This window comes from Amphiura filiformis, chromosome 4 (genome assembly GCF_039555335.1).
Source record: "Amphiura filiformis chromosome 4, Afil_fr2py, whole genome shotgun sequence".
NCBI lineage: Eukaryota > Metazoa > Echinodermata > Ophiuroidea > Amphilepidida > Amphiuridae > Amphiura > Amphiura filiformis.
In genome coordinates, this window is record NC_092631.1 from 61,688,327 (window position 1) to 61,714,758 (window position 26,432).

Consider the following 26,432-nt stretch of genomic DNA (forward strand, 5'->3'; position numbering starts at 1 on the left):
AGACCCCCTTTTTGGCCGGCCAATCAGTTCCCTAGACCCCCTTTTTGGCCGGCCGATCAGTTCCTTAGACCTCGAGTGCGAAACTGGCGGTGGCACACCCCTACCAAAAAAAAATTCGAGTGCCCCCCCCCGGGCCCTCCTTAGGCCTACATTTCCATTTTAGCTTCTTTCCGCTTTCTTTTTAGTTTCTACTACATGGGCCAATTTTGTTCCATTTAAAAAAAATTTTGCTGCCGAGGCTAAGCTTGCGATTTTCCGTTTCCATGTTTTTTTATTTATTTATAATCCCGTTCCCGTTATTTTCTATATCTGTCCTTTATTACACTTCCCTTTTAGCGTCTGTTTTATTTGCTGCTTTATATAGCTTGTGATTTCCCGTTTCCATGTTATTTATTTAATTCTGTTCTCAGTTAATAGCTTTTTTATTTTTATTTCATGTTCTTATTTTAGTTTTTTCCTTACATTTCCTGATTAGTTTCGGCGCCTCCTCTATTGAAAATTCCTGGATCCGCCCCTGCCATTACTAGTATATTACTCTCATATATTACTAATATATTACTCTCATTTCAAAGGGCATTTCGTGAAACACAACCTCATCCCCCGGCCCACTTTTCTCAAAAAAAAAGTTGAGATTTTGATACCACTGGAAACCACTGGCTACATAATGTTTATGTCTTTAAAAAAGACAACGCACGGGCGGTGATTGAAGGGGAAGGGCTGGATTGGACATTTATTGGGAATATGAACTTTAAAAAGAGGCGTTACAAACTGCACTGTAAACATGTTAAAAAGGAAAAAGGAACTGAGGAGATAAAGTTTGTATTATGCTTGTTGTGATTTGTTGGTTGCACTTTATAGGGGAGACGGGGCGTGTTCGCTTTTTTTTTCAATCACGCCTAGAGAGGGCACTTTTTATGTAGAAGGCTATAGTTTTCACACTTTAAAACCGTATGCTGTAGCTAAATACTACCACATTTTGTAAGAACGTTGAGCTTTCAGCAACGGCAGGAGAAGCTGCGGGAAAAATCATCTGCAGATTAATTCGTTTAGCAAAAATATCGTCAAATTTGAATTTCGTTCTCACGTTCTGGTAGGCCTATACCAGAACGAAATTACAAGGCACTATGCATAATCATGCATAACTCGCCAACGCAAAATCAGAACCAACTGAAAATTCAGGGAGTAGGCCCCGGAGGGGGGGGGGCACTTCAATATGAAATGGATATAGGTATAATAGGGCTGGCACTTTCGCACTAAGGGGCATTCGGTGAGAGCAAAATGTAAACAATATGGGGTCATTGAGTGAGAGCATGATTTTTGGCATTCGGTGAGAGCAAAATGTAAAAAATATGGGGTCATTGGGTACGGTGAGAACGTGATTTTTTTTCGGGAATCTTTGGGGTTTTTTTTGGTTTTTTTTTAATTAAGTAACAAAATCAGTGATGAATAAAAGTTGCTGTTCAAATTGAACTTATAAGGGTCTTTGGGTGACAGATTCAGTGGAAAAAAGGGGTCTTCGGGTGACAGAGCATGTGTTCGTAAAAAAAATATGGGGTCTTTGTAGGACAGCGACGCTGAAAAAGGGCGCGGGTCTTAACAGCCCTATATACATACGCGTCACCTCCAAAGTTGGAGTGCCCCCCCCCCGGCCCCGGCGCGGAGTAGGCCTAAGCTTTTTTCGTGGATATGCTACTGAAAATGTCATAAAAAGAGGATGCTAGGATCACGAAATCCCCCTTTCAAGGATGCAGACAGTCAGTATAAAGGTATTCGTACCGTGACGGAGAAGGACAGTGGAAATCGTAGTGACGGAGGTCAGGTGTTTTTGGCCACACAGTGGTCACAATTTTAAAATGATCAGATTAATGCAAATTAAATATGTCAAATTGCTCGTGTTGTAAAAACAAGTCAAATCAGGAATCATTTGCACTATCTAAAGTGCTTTCAGTGTTATTCACTAAAATTAGGAAATAAAGGTGAATCCCTGGGCACTTTTTTGACCCCCGCTTCTCGCCCGGGCAAGGGGTCCAATGGGGTTTTCACTGACTTTGCCCATATGATGCCAAAGTTCTGATTATAATGCAACAGAGCTATTAGTGTTTTATTATACCTTACCAATATGGCTACATGTCAAAAGGGCGGGTGGGGGGGGCTGAAATTTGTGAGGGGGCGAAAAATGTTCGAGATTTTTTTGCATCATGCCCCCCCTAACAAGTGTTTGTGAACGGTCCCTAACATTACACATCATTTCTTACACTGACCCATAGAAAATCATTTGTCGCGTGTAACTATTTGGTGTCCCGCCGTGAGTTATGTTGGTTTTTGCATATTTCTTGCTCCATTTTCTTTAAACATTGTCATTCTTACATTTAAAAAAGCATCTTGGACACATGGATTAGGTTAAACTCTACCCAAAAGTACCAAATTTGGAAGTAATTAATAAAATTAAATATGGTTTTAAGGTAAAATCAGTTCTTGACATAATTTTGGTGTCCCGCTTGGCAAGTTATGTTGGTCAATTTTGATTGCTCCTAATTTCCCTAAGGTTGCTCATTTTTAAATGAATGAAGTCTCCTGAGATGCCTCACCATAATATTAAAGTCTAAATGTGTGATTTGCTTAACAGTGACGCCCTCAGTTTTACTCGGATTTCTACTTTTTGCATAATTATAATGCCCAGTGGTATACTAAAATACCACGTAAAAGTCTAAGCCTGAAGTGCTTTAATAACAGTAAAATTTAACTTTTTAAAGGGTCGACCCGGTTTTATTCAGAGTTCGTCGATCGACTGCTTGCTAACATCTCCCGTGGATGTCAGCTTATGTGTACACACGTCGAGCGTGATGCTCCGTGCAGTATTACATGTTACGATCGGCGAGCGTCAGCGGCGACAGGAATGGAAGAAGATGGCTATGCCGGTCAGCATGATCTTGTTCGCATTTTGGCAACCAGTGTTTATCTGTTATCGATGATGGATCGATTGATAATCGATAATCAATATTCAGTCAATATAATCAATATCAATCAAGATTAGGTCTACTATTCAAATAGCATTAAAAATGATGTGGGGGGGGGGGGGGTGATTTTCAAATCAGGCTTTTTCCTTACGTACTGTTTGTATGGAGGTGTCAATCAATAATCAATAATTGATAATCAATAATCGATAATCGATAATCAATAATCGATTATCAATAATCAATTATCAATATCAATCATGATTGGGCCCGCTATTCAAATAGCATTAAAAATGATTGGGGTGATTTTCAAATCATGCCTTTTCCTTACGTAGGCCTACTGGCTATTTGTATGGAGGTGTCAATCAATAATTGATTATCGAAAATCAATAATCGATCATCGATTATCAGTAATCGATTATCAATCAAGATAATCTCAATTTTCAGAATGCTAAAGAAATAATTTTAAAAAATATTTAAAAAATTTGAACTTTTTAAAATTTCTAAAATTCCCATTTTCACCTTCATGCGTATAAAATGAACATTTTGTGCAAAATTTTGTTCAAATATTTGTTCTGAACTCGAAAATTGCAGGGCTTGTATGGAGCGCATTCCAGTGTTGAAAAAGGGTCAATGTCAGTTTCAATTATATCAATCTCCATGACAACACCCACCTGATCGCAGATTTTCAAGGGTGAAATACATTCGGTTTAGGAGAAACATCAAATTGAAGTTTGCATATAATACAGCATTGAATAGGGATTTCTTTCATAAAATTGCGATTATCTCGAAAACTGTGTCGACAACAAGCAATGAATTTTTGTTAAATTTATTTTTTGAAAGCGTAATATGTGGTTCTTAACTTTAAAAAAAAAAAAAAAAAAAAAAAAAAAAAAAAGAAAAAAAGAGCTTTGACAAGCGGATAATTTGTTACATTAGAATCCTATGAACACATGATTAGTAATTAAAACGATCAAAATGAAACAAAAGAGAGAAAAGGGCCCGCTATGTGGGCCTAGCATGATCTTCTCTGTATATCATTACTGGTCGAACACGATAAGATTTCGGTTAATAATAAATAGAAGGTTTTCTGATAGCGCTCTCATAGGTCTTTGAACCTGTCTGCAGCCCTCTAGCTTTTGATTCAACAAGTTACTTTTTTTTGGGGGGGGCGGTCTACAACCTTCAAGTAATTATTTTGTGTAAGCTAACCCTAAGCCTATTCATAACCCTAATCCTAACCCTAACTCTAACCCTCATCCTAACCCTAAACTAAGCCTGTCGAATTCAACTATACCTGCCTCGACCGGAGACTAAGTTCAAACCCCGGGCCTATTGGGTAGCCGTGTTAAGGCGCCTAAGACTGAAATCCTATCGTATTCGACCAGTAATGGTAGTACATGCATAATTGCATATTGTAGGCGCTGGAATGAAATCGCAATTTTCTTCATTATACCTCATTTGTTTGGCTCGAAATTAAAAGGGGATAATATGATCAGTGAAAACAAACATTTAAATAGGAAGAATCTATTCTTTATGCAAATCACACATTATTGCTTTAACCCAAAGACATGATTGAAATTTTGGTGACGGTCCCGCCATGCTGACATAGTTATGTTGGTCATTTTCAGCCTATAAACAACATAATTTTGTTGAAACTGGTATTTCTAACATTAATTTAACACTGCAAACAGTGTTTAATGTTATGTTTTAATATTTCCTGGCTAATTCAACATTTTAAAGTCAAAATGTCGCGTGTAACTGGGACACCAAAGGGACACCAAGTTACCTACGACAGTGCCAAATTGAGCACAAATATCATACATGTGCATACATTTATTGATGGACAAAAGTTTCCAAAATGCAAGTCTGATATATATCTAAATGTATCACACAAGGGCATTCGAAAAATTTATTATTTTCAATTGAAAAACATCCAATATTGTATGCCTACCAAATATGCTAAAAACTGAAGTAAAGTTGAATTTTGGCACTTTTTTGCAGTTGAAAAAATAAAATGCGCATAAAAATTATGAAGAACAACCTTTTTTCATTTTCTCATTAGGCCCTTCGCACTTGATTATTAGTTTCCTGTTAAAGTTTTTCGAAAAAGGGACGAGGAGACTTTTAATTATTAATTATTAATTATCTTTTATTTTCTTTATTTAGTTTGAACTATTACAAGCAACCATTGACTCGTTTTAACTAGAGCGGGCATTTAATTATTTCACAACAATATTTGAGTTTATAAATAAGTGAAGGTGGAGTTGTACTCTTTGTTCATTCATCATTATTGTTGATATTATTAAAGTCAGAAAATGGCAAGTAGAAGTAGTTGAAAGTTATTTTAAAGAAGAAAATTAGAAATAAAAATAAAATAATTAATTATTTTGAGATTTTCAATTTTGAACACGGGTGGTAAACAGGAAACTAATAATCAAGTGCTAAGGGCCTTATAAAGGATACTAAATCGCATTCAAATATGAATTTTAAGTCATTTCAAGATTTTTTTTTATTTCTGGAAATGAAGGGAAAATATTACTTTGGTGTCCCAGTTTATGTTGGTCATTTTTTATGTTGGGTCTGAATTGGGACAATGTGAGTTCCTATAGCTATGTATGCCCAGCAAATATAAAACCATTTATTTTATTTTTTTGCATATATAGATGATGCTTTATCTAAAAACACCCTTCAAATTAGTTTAATGCCATTTTGAAACTTTGAGTCATTGTGACACTTCTGGACCCCTTTTAATAATGGACATACCCTTGTAAAAGAAGTCATTGCACTTTGCAGTTTGTTATTGTTTACATTTCAGAAAAGTAGGTCACGCATGCGTATTAAGTTAAATAATTTCCCTAAACTTGAAAATTTATCGCAAATATTAATTAAAGCAGTTTGCCAGGCTGGTAGTTTGCTATTGAGTAGTAAATCAATAATTTGAAATGTGAATATTTAATAACTGTCCGCAAATAAACCATGTCAGGATTCTTTTTTGTTATCAAAAAAGAATTAAAATTCCCTTTTCAGTGTTTCTATAACATTCGTAAACAAATATGGCAGCTCCCAGTTTGCGGAATCTCACACGTGCTGATTACCAAAAACCTGCTCAAAACCAACATGTGGTAAGTGCCATTGAATCGAAACAGAGTTTTCAAAATCATTTGAAAGTTGGTTTAGTCTTGTTTAATTTGTGTGATATTTAAAGATTACCTGCGATGGTTGTCAAGCACTGGCATGACTGACACTCGACTCTGGTCATCCACACCACGGCTTCGCTGGTGGAATGCTGCCGAATTTTGACACCTTTTGCTTTTCGGTGTCCTTTTAATTTTTAATATCTGTTATAATAAATTAATTTTACCTTGACAGTAGCAGGGGATCATTTAGAACATTCCAATGAGTCAAATAGCCTCAAACTTAACAGGAACGGGGTCGGTACAATTTAGAGTTAAGTAGTAAAGTACTACTAAAAGTAGGTATGCAAGGACAAGGTGAATTCAAATTTGCCATCAAACTGCATCATTTTATATATCAAATTAAAGCCCTTGAGTAAACAAAGCCAAAGTTACATCTTGTCAAAGATTGACTTTCATCAAAAAGATTCAGCTAGCAAAATTCCCCAAAACGGCATTTCGGGGGTGTTTCTAGATCTTAGTCTCATTATGATAGCAGCTTTTTTTAATGGACCTGCTATCAAAATCCTCTAAAATTCCATGTGCGATTGTCTTATCACCATAAAAATCATATATTTGGGTCAAGTGAAGTATAGAAAACATATTTATGTAGGTTTCCTTCTTGACCAGTTGTTTTAAATTTCTATGTAAATATGCATTGACATTTTCGGCAAATTTGGCTGACTAGCAAATGTGTTAACTAAGGTTTGCCTGGGATACCTACTAAAAAAGTACGGCAGGCTAGCGGTACTCTGTACAAATTGCCTATACCGATTCCGAAGACAAAATCTGTGGTACAGTCGCATCCCCTGCTTTGTACATGTTTCCCAGGTACTTAGTAGTAGTAGTAGTAGGTTGGACTTCCCGCCTCTTGTTTCAGGCACACCCCTTCGATGACAGATGCTCTGTTGAAGGGTCCATACCAAAAAATAATTATCATATAGCTTGCAGAAAATAGTTCGCAGTAAACAAGATGCGTAGCAAGTATTAGTTCGTTATCATAATAGACCATGCTTATGTAGGGAAGGACATGGCAGGGTGCACCCATTAAATATTAAAATATCATATCAAAATACAAATAAATACTGGTACTTCAGTGCAAGATACATACATTATTTACAATTAGCTAAATTCTACACAAAAATACATAATGTAAAGCAATCAGATACTAGAGGCAATGTGTACAAGATTGCTAAGCAATCACAAGTGTGAGTTCATAATATACATGTATACAAAGTTTGAACAGGCGACATAAATGTGATGAATCGTTCATGCAACACATCAACTAGACCATCAAGGAAGAATATACACAATGCACTAGGCCACAGAGGCATGTGTATAAGTTGAGCAGGCAAATTATATATCGGCATAAGAAAGCTGTTTTAGAAGGGACGATCTTCTACTGTGTAGACCATAACACCACTGACGAGTGATCGATTCAGTAAAGCTGGGCCAATCTACTGGTAGGGTGATGACACTCTGAATAGATTCATGAGAGGAGTCCAGAATGAATTGTAGTAGAACATCTTCTTTTGTGAATAGGTCATCGACTTCTTGTACCTTACAGTGCTCAAGAAGTGTCCTCTTCAGGATAGATTCATGGTAACAGTGTTGCTCAGTGAGTGCAGGACATTTGATAAGAAAATGCATCATATCCTCTTCAGCTATTTCACACAGCAAACAGGTTGCGTCGCAGTTGTGTTGATTGAATTTAGCCCTATTGGCTTGTAGAATGTCGGTGCCAGTCAATAATCTTGCCTTTACAGCTGCCTTCTCTACTTCACGGACATCTGAAGGTAGTGAGCTTCAGACATGATGAGGTAAACCTAGTCTGCATGCATCTATATTCAGGAACCTCAAGCTGGACTTGGAAACATGATCAATCTTCCATTGGTTTTGCCAATAAGAGGAGACTGCTCTTGCTATTTCAGCTTTCCAGACAGCCTTAGAGGGAGGATTCTCCATTAGGTAGTATGGTGTCGCCATGTTGTACTTGGCAAGGACACTTTTCACTATCATGAACCAGCTCTTGCTGTTGCTGTTTTTGATGGCTAGCTGTCTCTTCGCTATTTGGTGCTCAATGCTATTGGGTTGTCTGACAATACTCCCAAACAGAGTCAGGATAGCAGAGTCGATGTGTGCTTCAATAGGTTTCGCCCCGAGCACGGTATCTTCTTCTTCTTCTTCTTTTGATTAAGTCGGTAATTAAGGTGCACAATGTGCATATCACACCAACTGAAATGACCTGGTGACTCGCGTGAAGATTTAGTGACTTGAGAAATGCTTTGTTGCGTTGACTTTGAAGGCTTCCACTGTCTTAGAGTTAATTACATAAGCTGGCATTTTGTTCCATTCAGCTATTGTCTTAGGGAAGAAGGAGTTCTTGAACACATCTTTGTAGGCCCTGTGCTCAACAAATTTCTGTTGATGGCCCCTAGTATTTCTAGTATTCAACTTGAGATGAGATGTTGGAGAGATGGCTACAAGGTTGTTGTGTATTTTGTAGAGCATGGTCAATCTCTTGATTTTTCTCCGTACTCTTAGATCACCCCATTGGAGATCTTCTAGAAGTCTTGTGACTGTTCCTTCCTCTCTGCTGTAGTTTCTTTTGCAGAATCTGGCTGCTTGTCTTTGCACCCTATCCAGAGATTTACTGTTGCCGATTTACTGTATGCTACGTGATAAACAGTACACTCAGGGTCAGAGAACAGCGCAATCTGTCTGCTGCCAAGAGCCGTAATATATATCTATTAGTCACCTTTTTGTACCGTTCGCAGAGCGTGACGTCTTTTTTATTTTATTTATTTATTTGAACGGACGCTTTTAAATCAGTGGTACTCTCCTTAATTGGCGGTGCGTTCATATAAATGACAAAAAACACAACAATAACAATAACTCATAGGAAAATGAACCATGCACATACATCCAATAACAGCGCCTTTTCGTATCTACGTCACATATATAGCTCATTCATATCATTACATATTCACAATCACCTTTCAGGATTTGCGGCATGACGAACAGACTCTTATACAGGTATCGAGCTCACGCTGTCCTCACTTGAGCGATCGATGTAGCGCCTCTCTTAATTTAGTACTCTCAGAGTACGGTAGTACTAGCCTACATGATACATGTAGGTATGCCAGGTGAATTTAAATTTGCCATCAAACTGCATCATTTTATATATCAAATTAAAGCCCTTGAGTAAAGAAAGCCAAAACTGAAAACCTTTTTGTCATATCACTTTCCGTGGCAAAGTTACATCTTTTCAAAGATCGACTTTCATCAAAAAGATTCTGTTAGCAAAATTCCCCAAAACAGCATTACGGGGTGTTTCTAGATCTTAGTCTCATGATGATAGCAGCTTTTTTTAATGGAACTGCTATCAAAATCCTCTAAAATTCCATGTGTGAGTGTCTCATCGCCATAAAAATCATATATTTGGGTCAAGTGAAGTATAGAAAACATATTTATGTAGGGTTTCCTTGACCGACCTGTTCTTGAAAAAAAATTGAAATTTCTATGTAAATATGTATTGTGTTTGGTCCCCGGTCTAGGCGAATTTCGCTGACTAGCAAATGTGTTAACTAAGGTTTGTTGAAACAAGAAAACCTCATCACGAATTCACTCACCTTGGCTTGTGATCCTACACCACCAGTTGAAATAAACTCTTTCTAGTGGGTTTTAAAGTTGCGATTTCGAACTAATTTTTCAGAAATTACTCTCAAATATCTAACTAACACTGACAGAGTTTAGTGGTGAGTTTTTGAACACACGGTGAATAAATGTTGTTTTCTGACTCATGGAATCTCATTGTAGGGCAGATTATTCTATTATTATTGCTGGGGGTTTCGTCAGGCCTCTCTGGTAACAAAATATGATGCATTGTGATATTTCTATGATTTAAAAATAAAATAGTGCCCTCGATTTAGCGTTACAACAATAATCATCCCTCCTAAAGAAGTGGTATAGTCTGAAAAATATTCAGATCCGCCCCTGGATGCACCTGTTCAATCTGATAATTAATAAAATAAAAATAAATATTTTACAAAACATTAAACAAATTAGAACACAAAATTTCTTACTGTAAAAGGGCAAAAATACAGTACAACATTCTTGCATTATAACAGCTGATAGTTTACTGTTGATATTAGAATATTTATCTGTGTTATTTTTCTGTGTGTAGCCATTGCAAGATCTGGTGAAACCTCACGTTGAATCCTTCAATTATGTTTTGAGAGAGGGGCTTCAGCTAGCTGTAGCAAGTATTCCACCAGTAGCATTCCAGGTAGCAAGTGGAGACAAAATTTCGCTGCAGTTCACGGTAAGTGAGAGCAAAAAATATTATGATCTTTTGAAAGTGAGTAGGGAAAAAACATTTTATTGTCCATAAACATACTCAAGATTTAGGGTTTTCTGATATTTGGTTGGCCAAGCAAGGAAAAAATCTGGAGAAGCTAAAAATGCTCAATTTTGAATGTTACATGAAATGGGTTCATTCAGTTGATATCCATACACTCAGTTCTTATGGAAGACAAGACCTTAATCTCCCACACAGGTGAAGGATGTAGTTTTCAAATGGAGTCAACAATGTGCAGGTAATCCCATTTGAAATTCCCATTTTCTGTGTGGAAGATTAAGGTCATGTCGTCCATTGGGCTCAAGATTTAGGGTTTTCTGAATTTTCTATTTGGTTGGGCCAAGCAAGGAAAAAATCTGGAGAAGCTAAAAATGCTCAATTTTAAATATTACATGAAATGGGTTCTTTCAGTTGATATCCATACACTCAGTTCTTATGGAAGACAAGACCTTAATCTCCCACCCAGATGAAGGATGTAGTTTTCAAATGGAGTCAACAATGTGCAGGTAATCCCATTTGAAATCCGCATTGTCTGTGTGGAAGATTAAGGTCATGTCGTCCATTGGGCTCAAGATTTAGGGTTTTCTGAATTTTCTATTTGGTTGGGCCAAGCAAGGAAAAAATCTGGAGAAGCTAAAAATGCTCAATTTTAAATGTTACATGAAATGGGTTCTTTCAGTTGATATCCATACACTCAGCTCTTATGGAAGACAAGACCTTAATCTCCCACACAGATGAAGGATGTAGTTTTCAAATGGAGTCAACAATGTGCAGGTAATCCCATTTGAAATACCGTACACATTTCCTGTGTGGAAGATTAAGGTCATGTCTTCCATTGGGATCTCCAGATGAAATCTCTCATCTGGAATACCAGATAAAAACAGGAAATGTATCTACTCAGGTCCACAAACAAAGGCAAGTGACAAATGTATGGGTGGAGGGCGGGGGAGGGTACTATACCTGGCCCTTTTAGGCTGTATGTAGCCTATGGCTGTTTGATGTAGGCCTAATCATTTATTAATTTTTCTATTAATAATTCTAGACCTATACAATACCAATAGCTGTCATGCTAATACACATATGTGACCATCCAGCACAACTGAGCCCTGAAGTCGCCAATCATCATTTTTGAGATATTCAACCAAAATATTTTGCTTGAAATTAGCTTTAAAATTATGTATATCATGTCTATAGTACTTGACATTTAAGTAGTGAAAAATCAATAAAACAGTCAATAAATCATTTGTTTCCTATTGTTTATTGTTTAGTTCAATGGAGCATATCTCAATAGTGGCACTGGCGACATCCGGGCTCAGTTGTGGAGGATGGTCACATATATTGTTAGCTATTTTAAACATAGACTTTCCTTTCTTTATAAAATTTTTCATATTTTTCTGCCTTTAAATGTGGTAATATTCAGGTGGTATGCACCGTGTATTCTCTAAATTCAGTAAATTTCCATTGTCAACCGTGTAATTGAATGGGATTATTTTGAAATTTTAAAACGCTTGAAATATCACCAACAAATAGGCCTATGTTAATAAATAATATAAATACAAGCTAAAACCGTTGGGGTTCGATAATGAACCCCACAAAACTAACCAAGTATATGGAAAATGCCATACGGCCAGGCGGTTTTGCCAGCTCCCTCCGACTATCATGCCACTCGCCGCCTGGTAATATTTATTCTATAAATTGTATATTTTTGTGCAAATTTGGGGTGCTATTTACATTTATTTTAAGTGTAATTTTGCCCATTAATATGAGCGTTTCTTTTCATTTCATGATAACATTTTTCAGACAATTTCCTTGCTATTTGTTACTCATTTGATGTTTTAATGTTTTAAGTGTTTACCCCTTGTAAAGATGCAAACAAGATTTAAGATAAATAGTGCCATCAGTGTTCAACTTTGCTTACACTTCTATATATATGTACATGCTATCAAAAAACTGTGAGCCAACTTGCACTTGGGACTAATCTGCTTCAATGGCTGATTAAATTGGGTGTGCCAGGGATTGTCTTTTGGAATTTGCAGGAGAGTATTAAATAGCTCTTCTGGAGCCTTCAAGGAGAGCTGTTTAGAGCATTTACTATAGAATATAAGGAGAGAATGGTCAACTAAGGAGAGCTAAAAACCACTCTCCTATATCAGATTTAAGGAGAGCAGTAGAGAGTGATTGCTCTTGCTCTCCTCAAAAGGCAGTCCCTGGTGTGCACAATTAATATATTTTCCACATCCAACCTTTTCAGTGAGAATATACTTACTGTACATGTCCAACCAATTTTACTAGCTCACCAAGTGGACTATGTACTGGCTATGCTTTGTGGTCAGCTGCATTACTGTGGATGTCAATTAGTGCAACAGTCCAGATTCTGGATTGGGATCTGGTTAACCACTTCAAAGTCAATACAGCAAACTCATCATGTTTTGCATCTTCAGGGCTGTTGATTTACAGACATTCATCACCAGGGTTTGCAGGTTTCTGGTTTTAACCGCCTGGCAAAAATGTTTTTGCCAGTATTTGCCGGCAAAATCTAAAAAAGTGATTTATAGTTAAGTTTTTCATCTGAAAACAAATTATTAAGTTACAAAAATAATTTCCTGAGTGTAACAAGGCCAGATTTTTTAATTATAAGTAACATATTAAGAAATTAAAGGCATGCGTTTTTATTGCTCAAGTGCTCATTTAACCGAAATGTGGCATATATATCAAATTCAAAACTTTTCATTTCAAGGACTTGATGAGATAAAAATATGTTGAATGATTCATTAAAAGTTGTGTGGTACTGTTTATGAGCTTTCTGTGTTACTTTTTAATATTTGAGTGACTATGTGAGTTTTGTGCAGATTTAAACCAGGCAAAAAATGGCAAAAACATGTTTAAATTGGATGATGATATTTCATCATAAAAAGAGCTTGAATTTTTTTTTGGGGGGGGGGGTGGTACCCTCAAAGCCTATTCCCCGATCCCTAGCGTTCACTAAAAAGATAGTGTGAGGCGCGAGAGCATCGCTCGCTACGCTTCGCCTTCAATATTTTAACCAGTACTTTTTTGGTCCTGGTGACAATCCAGTTCATGAGAAATTGACTTTTTTTTTCATTTATTTATCGGATTTAACTATTGACAGGATGCTGATATTGGTGTGCCAAAAGTACCAGTTGGAAATGTATATGCCAACAATCTGCAGGTTTATCCATCGGAGGTAAGAACATGTGATGTGATCAAGCAAAATGAGTCGGATGTCAGGAATATTGATTTTGAGATACAGCCCATAATAGTATTCAATTTGCTTTTTATTACATTGTTCTGAGCAACACTAATATGGCCATAATATGGCCAACAATAATATGGCCATATCTCTGGAACCGTAAGTTCGATTATAATAGGGTTTTCAGCATAAAGCTTTGAAAATGGTTCATGTAGTGAAATTGAAAACTGAATTTTGATTTTGATGGACATCAGACTCATTTAGCTTGATCGCATCACATATTACATTGTACCAATGGGTGGTGTGGTCGGGGGTGGGGTGCAATGTTTTAGAGCACTCGCTAGGTGCAATTAAGTTTCAATCCTAGTGTAATTGATTAACTGAGGTATGGAATTGGTGGAAAAAGTCTGGATTTGGTTTACAGTATAATATTAAAGCCATAATGAGTGATTTGCTTGACAGCGACGCCCTCAATTTTACTCAGATTTCTACTTTTTGCATAATTATAATGCCCAGTGGTATACTAAAATACCACATAAAAGTCTAAGCCTGAAGTGCTTTAGTAATAGAGTTCACCTATCAAGTGCTTGCTAACATGTCCAGTGGATGTCAGCTTATGTGTACACACGTCAAGCACAATGCTCCGTGCAGTATTACATGTAATATGATCGGCGAGCGTAGTACACGCATTGTAGGCGCTGGAATGAAATCACAATTTTCTTCTTTATACCTCATTTGTTTGGCTCGAAATTCAAAGGGGATAATGTGATCAGTAAAAACAAACATTTAAATAGGATTCTATTCTTTATGCAAATCACACATTATTGCTTTAAATGCTGACTTCAGCTCTCCCCGTGGTACACTGTAAGAATTGGGTAAAGGGAAAGGGAGAACTATTCCCTAATGCATTCTCTAAACTTGAATTAAGTATTTTCAATCCCGCGCTAAACACTTTTTTTTGTGATTAGACCTAATAAATAATTCTGGGCGACATCTAGCATCGCTTGCAGGACATACCTCCCCATATATCAAATTTGGTACAAAATGTACAAACTGCTCTTCGCCTGATTACTGGGCTTGCTCTTCCGACATAATACAGCGACGCCTATGGAACATGCTTCCAGTCATATTCTATCTATAAAGTAATGTCTATGAGTCAATCCAGGTCAATGAGAGCACCTCTGTGTGATTCCTCCAATTCACGGGGGCACCCATAACATCACCTACAACAACTTCATGCAAAACGTTTATTGGCTGACCATTGAAAAAATATCTGTAACTGAGGCTGTAGCTCACAGTCAGATTCAAAAGGAGTAAGGCTGCTAATAACTCCTGACTGTGCCTTGACAAATGTATGAATCTATGTTGCACACAACACTCTCATATTATTTCGAGAGTTGAGAGTGTGCTTTTGAGGAATTTTGTAACAAAGATATGATGAAGAAACTGAAAAGTCCATTCATGTTCATTTTTATCTTGGCTTATTTTTTTTAAGTGTCGACAGAGAGGTACTAGCTACCAAGCTAAGCTTACAGTCCACATTCAATGGAGTACAAGCAATGGACAGAGTGGTATGGTAGAAAGACAGATTGGCCAAGTGCCTATTATGGTCAAGGTGAGTGAATGATTGACATACAAAAAAAACACCCCAAAACACTGCCAGAGAACAAATGACAAGCCCATCATTGGCACAAAACGTTTGAAGCGGATGCAACATGATTTGATTTGATTTGATTTGTTGATAATCCAGGCAATTAAACATACAAAAACAGAAGGAAAAAAAAGTCAACTCAACAGGGTCCGTGGTGGATTCCCTAATAGCTAACTTGCCAAACTAAATCATATAAACATGGGTCCTCGACAACTCCATTGTATTTTATAAAAACAACGAAAACTCATACACAACATATTACTGATAAAAGTACATACATACAACTACGCAATTTGCATGAAAAAAACCCGGGGAAAAAACTACAGACAATTTCACTGGAGACATCATTTGGTAATGTAGACCATAACCTACAATGTAGGGAATGTGACAAAGAGGCAATACTAATCCAATCGGAAAATGTACCAAGGTTGCACCCTTTGGATTCTATTACAGAGGTACAAAATGTATGAGGTGAACCGTTTAAGCATTTGACCCCATATACCATATCCATGAAGCTTAGACAGGAGAAGACTATGGCTAACCTTGTCAAAGGCTTTGGATCAGTCAAGGAACACCGCATCAATTCTAAGAGGAGAGTGTTCGTCCAAAATGGACGCCCAGTCATGGTATATGGTGTCTTGACCGTCTGCGACAAGACCATGCAGTATCAGGTGCGACTGCAAATTTGTGCAATCTCGGCAGGATATGATAATGGTGTTATTATAAGTAAAAGAAGACACAGGTGAAGCAGCCTTCTCAGACTTAACAAAAGACCAGAATCTTTTGGGGTTTTGACTAACATCGTCTGCAAGAGATTTGACATACATGTAACTAGAATATATCTTTTCACTTCAAATTTGACCTTGTTTCTAAAGTTCTTATATTTAGGCCATTTAGTTGCAGAATTGCTAGATGTAGCAGGATTGTACAGTCTATGCTTCTTTCTGTCTAGCCCAAATTTGGTCAGAAGAAGCACATTTTTAAAATGGGCAACATACTTTATGCAATAGGTAAACACTTTTGCAATTGCAATGGATTGTGGGAAATTCAGGTTACCCCATTTGAAATTCACACTCCCTGTGAGAGATTAGGGTCATGTCTTCTATAGGGGTTGTATGGGTTACAACTGGGATAGACCATTGTAGCTGATGTAAATTTGACATTTTATTTTCTTTTACCAGTCCAACAACTGTAACTTGCACAATCTGTCACCAAGCCAGCTGATAGCTCACAAAGAGGACGCGGAGGAGATGGGCGGATATTTCATCGTAAATGGAATCGAGAGAATCATTCGCATGCTGATCATGCCAAGAAGAAATTTTGTAAGTTCTTGCAATTAGCAAGCATACTTATTTCCTTATTCGCCCGCTCAAACTTAAATCAACTATTTTCTGTTCTATTGCCTACTCCCTATTCCAGAGAAATACAGCACTTATTTTTTGGGATAACAAATAAAATGCAGTGATTTATAGTGCGCTACGCACAAGCACATTGCTTTGACGTTGATCCACAAGCCTCAGCACACTGTACAAAAAAATATTATCCTGTTTTGCCAAATAAAACATAGCTAAATCCTAATCCTTTAGTTACAAAAATGTAGTTATAACTGGCAATAAAAGTCAAAATTTTAATATTTGCTAAATTCTTGGAAATAAGGGCCAAAAACATGCGTTTTTTGGGTGTTTTTCGTATGCTATGACAATCAAGCCAAAAGACTTGTGGCCATGCATGTGTCCTGAACTCGCCAACCTTAACGTAACATCACAAATATTATGAATTTTTACACCAATCGAGTTTCTAATTAGATTATCTCCACAATTATCAACCCTAAACTAGCAAAAGTACATGTATACATTTTTGGAAAGCTGAAGGCATAAGCAATTCAAATATACACATTTCAACTCATTATACAGGGTGACCTTCAAGTTATACAGGGTGGAATAAAAAAGTTTCGGATAAACAATGGGTTAATGCATTGCTTATTACCAACTTGCAGTAATAAACTGGAAGTAGACAACATTCCTTTGGTTAGAGGATAGGGGAGCCCACTGACTTTGGAAGAAACCAAAATCACAGCTGTTTGGTAATCTCGGAATACAGGGTGTCCCAAAGTACTGTAAAACCAGAAATATTTGCAGGTTTAAAATTTCGCGAAGTAACCATACAAGCCATATTCGCGGCATGAAAATTTCGCGATTGTCAAGTTCAAGCATTGCATGTACATTTAATAGTGCATGTTGCCTATAACAAATTTAAGCTTACTTCAAACATGTTTGGATAAATTCTGTTGTAAATGCTGACCCTGCATGTCAAAATTCCACTGGGATCTATTAGAGTAATATTCCATGGGGCAGCAGTCATAGTGGTATCACCTCTGAGCAACAATAATTCTTTTTCAAATATTTTCCAAATCGCAAAATTTGCCTTGTGAGACCACACCACCGGAACAGGTGCAGGCTGGCAGCCATCTTGGTTTTAGCCATAAAAATTAACATTTTCTGAAAGTAAATAACCATCACATCGGTAGTGGTCCAAAAAAATTATTATCAATTAATCTGTGTCGTTAAAATGTTTTAATATTATTTACTAAACATCCTTACATGTTTACTTTATTTGTTTACTATCATTATCCTACTGTTTTGTTGTTTCTAATTAGCATAATTATGAATGAAAAGTTTTGGCATTTTCCATTCATCTTGCGGGGGTGGTGGCTGATGGGGAATTACTTTTTGCTAAAGCTCGACAAAATGGATTTCAAAATATGATTAAATGCTTCATTTATCTGGTTCCTCTATGTCTACTGATCTTCTAAAGCTGAATACTCACTCTATAAAAAATTGTGATGAAAAATAAAAACTTATGTATTCAACATTTGGACCCCTACACACAGACGCAGTGGTATAGGTACAAAATGGCAGATGTGGATGACACACGGCACACGTTAAGTGGTCGGAGCATCTCAACATGCAACCGCAAGAAGATGGGGTATTATTTTTTTTTTATCAAACTGATGAACTTCAACATTTATTTTCAAAGAAAACAAAGGTATTACAATATTACAGAACTGATCTTCTAGCTTTAGTTTTTACAAAGGTATGCCAATACTTCATGTAAGCTTACTGCACACTGGTGTTTTAAACAGGCATGAAGTTGGAACAACTTTTATTATTGATAGTACGGCGGTCACTTTGAGCAAAATATTCGCGGCATAAAATTTTCGCGACTCAACATCATTCGCGAAATTAAAATGCACGCGAACATTTCTGGTTTTACAGTATGTTATAATTTTTTACAATTCAACATATTTTGAACTGAAACATTTTGCCCCTAACCCATACAGAAAAAATAAGTCCATATTTAGATTCCTAATCAAATTTCCCTTCAGAAAAGCTTTGACTATGGTAGGGTTAGTAATTAAAATTTTACAGTAACTTTTAGATTTTGAAGACATCCCCATTACTTTTAGTGTTTATGAAAACGGGTAGTTTTGTACGGAAAAGTTTGTATTTACTAGACTAAACCAATCACTAAAAAAAGTTCTGAAGCCTTTATCAAATGCAATTTACAGCTTTAAAAGTAAAAAAAAAATCCCTACCTATATCAACCCTAACTTTTTTTTTTAAGTTACGCCTATCAAACATTTTTTAGGCCTAAATGAAATTCATGATAAATGAAATTGTAGTGAATTTACTGAGACTCACAATTTTTAACTCATTGTGTATTTTCTCCTATTTCTTTGTACCAGCCCATGGCAATCAACAGGCCCAAGTGGAAGACTCGAGGTAAAGCTTATACAGAGTTTGGTGTTACTATGAGGTGTGTCAGCAAAGACCAGTCATCCATGGTATGTCTAGATCTTGATGTCTTACATAGTCAACACTTTTTGGAACAGTCAGCTTAAAATATAATTCAACTGGTCAAAAAACCTAACAAGCAAAGGAAAATTATTAATGCACAGTTTTATATTAACCAAAAAAGTACAATTTTAATCCAATCTGCTCAGAATAAGATGAACAACGTTCAAATCTGAGTCTAGACGTAAGCTAACACTTGGTCAGAAGTATTTGTGGCTTCTTGGTGGTCAGTGCATCGGTCTTGAAATGCAACAGTAGCTAGTTTTTTACTCATTATTATGTTTTGATGAATCCAAGTGTGTGAAAATATTGGATCCAAAACATAATATTAAAATTGGATGCTGTACACCCAATATTTATTGGTCTTGCTGTGAGTTTTAAAATACTGGACTTGACTATGTCTCTTCCAATATTTTAAAACTCAAAGCTCAACCAATAACATATATGGGCTCAATCGATCCAATTTTGTATCAACATAATGGAGCTGACCACTCTTGGGAAAGAGGTGTTTTGATTTAGATATCAAATATTCAATTATTTTGTAGTGTTCCTTTTTATCTGACCTGAGCTTGTTCAGAAATATACTATATGCAGTCACTATTTCTGTAATTTTAAGGTTTAAACCTGAATGGCTTGATTGTTACCAATTTAGGGGTGGTGCAATAATTATGTGTACCCCCGGGTGGTGAATTCTCAAAATGGTCTGCCAAAAATCGCTTGCCCCCCCCTTTGGCCGTGCCAAAAAATGTTTGCCCCCCCTTACACATGCAAGATTTTGGGGAACCCGAATTTAAAACCTTAAATTGCCTTATCATATAATGCGAGCGCACCGAGCAGGAAATTTTGCATATTTGAACGTGTTCCTAACGTTTTCCTACGCCTTTTTAGGGCGTAATATAGAAACGGTGCCCGAAGTATCTGTGCCAAAAATTGCTTGCCCCTCTTTCGACCTGCCAAAAAATGTTTGCCCCCCCCCTTTTGGCCTGCCAAAAAATCTTTGCCCCCCCTATAATTCACCACCCGGGGTACACATAATTATTGCACCACCCTTACACATATTTATTTATTTCCAGGCTGTTTTGGCGTGTTTTTGCTCAATTTCTTTTGCTTTCTCAGGTTTTCTATCAGTTAAAGGTTTTTCCATGAATGTTCGTTTTCAAACCTGCTGTATGTATATTAAGCCTTAAAAAAATATTTGATTGGCGTAATCCGACCGACCCTAAAAATAGGCCCGACCTAAGACTTTTTTTCTTATTTTTTTGCAAAATTTTTTTTAATTAAATTAAAAAAAGAAGTTCCAAGGCCTTTATCATATACGCAATTTACAGCTTAAATGTGTGTGTAAAAAAAATGGCGACCGACCAACCCTAATTTTTTTTTTATGTTACGCCAATCAAACAATTTTTTTAGGCCTTAGTGCCCTGTGGGGCAAGATTTTTTTCCACCCCGATCCTGGCATTCGCCAAATGATACCAACCCGAACCAACCCATCCTGAACAAATTGGAATGATTCCTGCCCAATGCACTGAATCTGCAGTGAGGTATGTCTGACAGTAATATGCAATATCTATTTTCATTACAGAATTTAACAATGCATTACCTCAATAATGGCACAGCAACACTGAGTTTTGCCTACCAGAAAGAAATCTTCTTCATTCCGCTCATTCTCATTTTGAAGGTTAGTACATGTATACAAATTGAACAGTTTTTCTTATAATGTGCAAGGCATATTTATAAAATCATCACTTCTGTGCCATGTTAGAGTATTTTATTGCAAACAACACTTTGTTTCAACCACCTATCACATTTCAGTAAAAATATGATCTTGATCACTTTGATGACATCCATATTACCATCCTTTTCTTAGATCATGTTCACATTAGCCCGTTTTTCCTGGGTCCCCGGTCTAACTTTGGTCTAATCCATGTCGAAAAATCAAGTGTGATCGTGAACATTTTCTGTAATAAATTGACCTGGATTTCTTTTGATTAAACCTGGGGAAGTGCTGGTTTACAATCCAGGTTAACCTATGTCAAACCCGGGTCCAACCATTTCGATCGCAGTGTATCGCCTCATTCCAATCTTGGTCATCAAACAATTCCCATTTTAACCTCCCACCACTGTCCAGGTCGTAATCTCCTCCACTGTCAACTTCCTTTCGCTATCGAGTAAAGTCCAGATATCAGCGCTGAGCTGACTACAATGCTGCATAAACCGATACACACTCCAATTTTCTGCTATTTCTGGCCCAACTGCTGTCATTATTCAAAGTGCTAGAAATGCTTGACTTTCCTCATTGATGGACACCATAATGTAGTTCGTTGGTTGTGCAGGTCATGGGTCATAATAAGTACATGTATGTTTGCATGATATTACTTTTGGGTTAAATTCACATATCAAACCAGGTTTAATTTCCAGTGGAGTGGGTCTTGTAGTGTGAAGGTAAACAAAATGTCAAACCGGGTCCCGGTTAATTCGGGTCCTGGGTTAATAATCCATATATGTGACCATGCCGTTGCTCAGAATTGTGATTGCAGTGGTGACATGCATATTTACATACTCTAAGATATCAACTGATGTTTTCTTGATCCTCCTACAGGCTCTTATAGACACCACAGACCAGCACATATATAAAGAGTTGCTGAAGGGGAGAGAAAATAACACATTTTATATAGGGTAAGTTTCTTAAAATATGCATGTTGTTATATATTCTGTGCTCAATTAACTCAGACACAGTTGTTTATTGTTTTATTGAAAACTGTGTTGTTCTTAAAAATATCATAAAAGAAAACTTTCTTACTCCTAGCACCTAATGTTTCCCCTTTATTTACGGCAACAGAAATAATCATCTCAATCCTATTCAATTTCACCCTATTTAGCTTGACACCAGTTAACAATAATGGTGGATAAAGCCATATTGTAACTAACATACCCTGTGCAGGAACCGTTGTTTAATTATATTACGATGGAAATATTAGTTGAACACGTACACAATATCGATGTTCATCAACACAGTACATACATGGCGTGTGATGGGACGGTAATACACACATAAAAGGACCTTGCCGTAGTACGACCGACGGAGTGACACGCATTGGCTTCATCAGAGCTGGTAGTAAATTCCAATTTTCTTAGGTCAATTGTGGATGTCTAGGGTGTCCTCTTCAATTAGTTGCATGTCCCTGTGTTGTTGTTTAATGGTTTATGGAATGATATGGGGCCTTAGTGGTCAGCGATAACCTGTAAAGTGTGCCGAGGCTTGTGGATCAACATCTAGGTGTTGTGCCTGTGCGTAGCACACTATCACTGCTATTTTCTTTTCTTTTTTAACAAACACACCAAATGGTGCTCAACATAGTGGACCTTGTTATGAATTCCCAAACTGTAATAGGTTGGAACATGCATGGTATCACTGTCATGTTGTATGGGAATTTGTCATCTAAAGGGTCCACAAGTTCAAAGTATCCCCTAAAACTTTTTGAAAATAAATCTAAAAGTTGTTTACAATATTACAAAATTATAATTGCAGTTATTGGTAGCCGATTTTGTTTTACACACCTGGTCCATTGGCCACAATGGGTCATTACGTAAGAATAGGTGCAGTTTCGGAAGCGGCACTTTAGTCGATTCAACTCTCACAATGTAATCTACAGTACATGTAGGTCAGGCCTACTGCTTTTATTTGAGAGTTGAATGGACCAAATTGCAATTTTCATAACTGTATCTCATGAGCCACTGAACGCAATGATGTGCGAAATTATCAATGGTAATCAATTGTGTCAAACAATATGTGCTACCAATTATTATTATAATTTTTTTAAATTTTGTAAGAAACTTTTCAATTTATTCTAAGTCTTAGGGGGAACTTAGAAATTATGGACCCTTTAACATGATAGAGGTTTATTATATTATATATTATGTTATTCTGTTTCAGATGTGTGATTGGCATGTTGCGTCAGACACAAGACAAGAATCTGGTTTCCCAGAAGGCCATTCTGCAATACATTGGGGAGAGATTTGCTGTCAAGCTAGGCCTACCATCCTGGTACACGCCCGAGGAGAATGCACAGTTCCTATTCAAACACAGCATTTGTATACATTTGGATTCCAACCTGGACAAGTTTAATGCACTTATGTAAGAATGATTAGTTTTTTTCTCTAAAATAACATTTTGATATTATTTATTTTATTTTCTGCTAATGCATATGTGTGATGCTGTGGTTTTCATTTTTGTTTTGTTTTACTGTACAGTGCTCTTTGAGGTAATGTTTGCAATGGCACTTTATAAATCTCTTTCATCATCATCATCATCATCTTCATCTTCATCATCTGCCATCATCATCATCATCATCATCATCATCATCATCATCATCATCATCATTATCATCATCATCATCATCATCATCATCATCTTCATCACTACTAGCCATCATCATCATCATCATCATTATTATTATTATATTGGTCTTTTGAGATGCTCTTGATTGGATGGTAGTGTCTTTACTAGCCACCTTCACACCTACATACCAGTCATTTGCCTGCCTGCTCCTGAGATGGGCAAAATCAACATCTGAGCTGTTGACAAAAAATGTGCCATATAGTATACAAATAGATTATATACTTCCATGAGAGGCTCTGAACTTTTAGCCATAGGTGAAATCAATTCAGGGGTAGCACAAGCACAAAAATCAAGGGGTCCAATTTAATTTTTCTGGACCCTTTGGTACATGCAAAACCAACATTTAAGGGGTCCAATGAGAATTTAGGGAGTACATCTGTCCGAAATTCTAAACTTTGGAACTTGTCAAATATTCCAGTGAAATTATTAGTGTCATTCGCCAATGGCGATTCGGAAGATTTACTGATCTTTTTATTATTATTTTTTTTAAATCAATGATTCTTATACCGATTTATGCCTCTGTACATCGTAAAATTAAGGAGTCCATACAGTTTTTACCTGACCCTTTGGTTACTTTCAACTTGTGATTTAAGGAGTCCAAAATGGCCAAAATAAAAAAATAAGGAGTCTCTGGACGCGCAGACTCCTTATATGCGACCCCTGCATCAATTATAGTGCTATTTTCCTGTGAACCATCCTGGCTTACATACTTGCCAACTGTCCCGTATTACTCGGGATTGTCCCGGTTTCTGTGTCCCAAGACACTGAAAATTGGGATTGTCCTGTTTACAGAAAAAAAATTTGCTCCTGCGAAAACTGGGATTGCCGACAATTGTCACAATTCAATAGTTGCATACATGTGCGATTTGTGTTATAGATTTCACCCAAGATTTCGTTGTAATTTCATTAAGTAATCATATAAAATTTGTCACTCAGCAATGGCTAATCATGTAACACCTGAGAAGGGCAGGAAGCATGTGACAACATTCAAAGATACTTACAAGGAGGAATTTCCATGTAATTGCAAATCGCAAAAGGGAAACACATGCGCCTTATGTACAGTGTGTAGCTTGGATATGTCCATATAGCGGCAGGAGGAGCCAACAACATCAGAAGTCACATTCAAACTGCCAAACATCAAATCAGTTATTAATAATAGCATCATACAAATATATCTGGCTGATAAAATTGTATGAAAAATGCTTGGATCTGTATAAAAAAGTTACATTTTGTTACCTTTATCTTTATATAGATTGATGGCTAGAAAGCTATTTGCCTTTGTTAGGGGAGAGTGTGCGGCAGAGAATGCTGACAGCCCTATGAATCAAGAAGTTTTACTTGCTGGTCATCTCTATCAAATGGTGCTCAAGGTAAATAAGTGTAGGTAAATCAATCAAGAACCATAGAGTCAGTCAGGGTAGTGTCCCAATGCCATACTCCTCCATCTTCTAAATACTGTGAAGATAGCAAAAAGAACATACCAGTGAGTCAAACTAGACTGCTGCCCTCAGTCGCCAACCATCTGGATTGACGACTGAGAAAACTATGTGGAATAAAAGTGACAGATTTTGCAACAGGATTCCTGTGGCATAGAGCATGTGCAGTTGTGTCCAAATAATGCCTTTTGACCGAGTTCGTTGTTTTTAGAACTTCAGAGCATGATCTTGTCACAACGACGTGCTACAGCGCACAACCAAAGTCGCATTGAATATTTTCAGAAGTCTGCCACGATATGGACTGTAAGATAATCAGTCGTCACTACGAAGCATAACACAGTACATGCGGAGTGTAGACGGCTGATTGAAATATTAGTCAAACCATATGCAGCAGCTGGTGAAATAGCTCATCTCATCCATGCATATCTGTTTGTGTTCGGACAGAAACGTTCAAACTATTGTACTCTATACACTAAACTCAAAACAATGTTAAAGAAATTTACATATTTGTTTTGAGCCTAGCTGACTTTGTGTACCCTGTATTATCCACCTGCAATACTACTTAAAAAATTATAGTATATCTCATCTGCGCTGACCTAATTCTGCAAGGCGTGTACACGTGTAGAAGGCAATTTGTCCATACTCTGATGACGCAACTGTCTAAAGGCACTGCCACTGCAAAATCCATCATGGTGTTACTCTCAACTTGAGACAAGACAGATTATAGTATACCAAGTGGTGTTTTTTTTTCATTTTTACTAAACAGGAAAAGATGGAACAGTGGATGACTAATTTAAGATACACAGTAGAGAAGAAAGCCAAGACAAAGCCTAGACATTTTGAACTAACTGATGGTAAGCTGTGATTAAGTATGCACCCCTACTTGTAAAACATGTGATTCAGGGATATCTGTGTGTAGCCATCCAACTGGGACTTTCCAGCCACGACTATATGCAATGCATGTGTGGATATGTCCCCACTTTGCTGGAAAATATCATGTGTGTGTATCCCCAGTGAGATAGTATTTAATCAGAAATGTGTATATATCTTCTGATTCTGTACTATGCAATAGGGGATCTCACCCCCATATGCCTAACTAATACCTTTAGCGCCATCTAGGGGGGTTACATAGCCCAATTAGCATAGTAAGAAAATCGGGGATATCCCTGTTTGCAGATGCGCACACACAGAAGTCATTCTACCGCGTAATCACACACGGAGGTCATTGATGGATATCAGTAACATACTCTGCGCCGGTGTGCGTATATCATCTGACGAGCAATTTGATTGGGACGCATGTGGTGTGATATGCGGAGGTTATGAATATCACATGATGACGTATAACTTTGGCACGCTATTATGTGAGAAGTACAATTCTATAATATTTTGAA

The 26,432-nt window shown here is 37.0% G+C and overlaps 1 protein-coding gene across 1 annotated transcript in view; it reads left to right on the top strand.

Moving 5' to 3' along the window:
* The first annotated feature begins 5,977 nt into the window (after positions 1-5,977).
* LOC140151168 (DNA-directed RNA polymerase I subunit RPA2-like) overlaps positions 5,978-26,432 on the top strand; it is a 51,905-nt gene continuing 31,450 nt past the window's right edge. The window contains 11 exon segments of the mRNA XM_072173389.1: positions 5,978-6,079; positions 10,317-10,454; positions 13,621-13,695; positions 15,197-15,316; positions 16,534-16,674; positions 19,098-19,196; positions 20,789-20,884; positions 21,806-21,882; positions 23,141-23,341; positions 24,858-24,975; positions 25,808-25,895. Coding sequence (XP_072029490.1) covers positions 6,011-6,079; positions 10,317-10,454; positions 13,621-13,695; positions 15,197-15,316; positions 16,534-16,674; positions 19,098-19,196; positions 20,789-20,884; positions 21,806-21,882; positions 23,141-23,341; positions 24,858-24,975; positions 25,808-25,895 — 1,222 coding nt within the window. The 5' untranslated portion in view covers positions 5,978-6,010.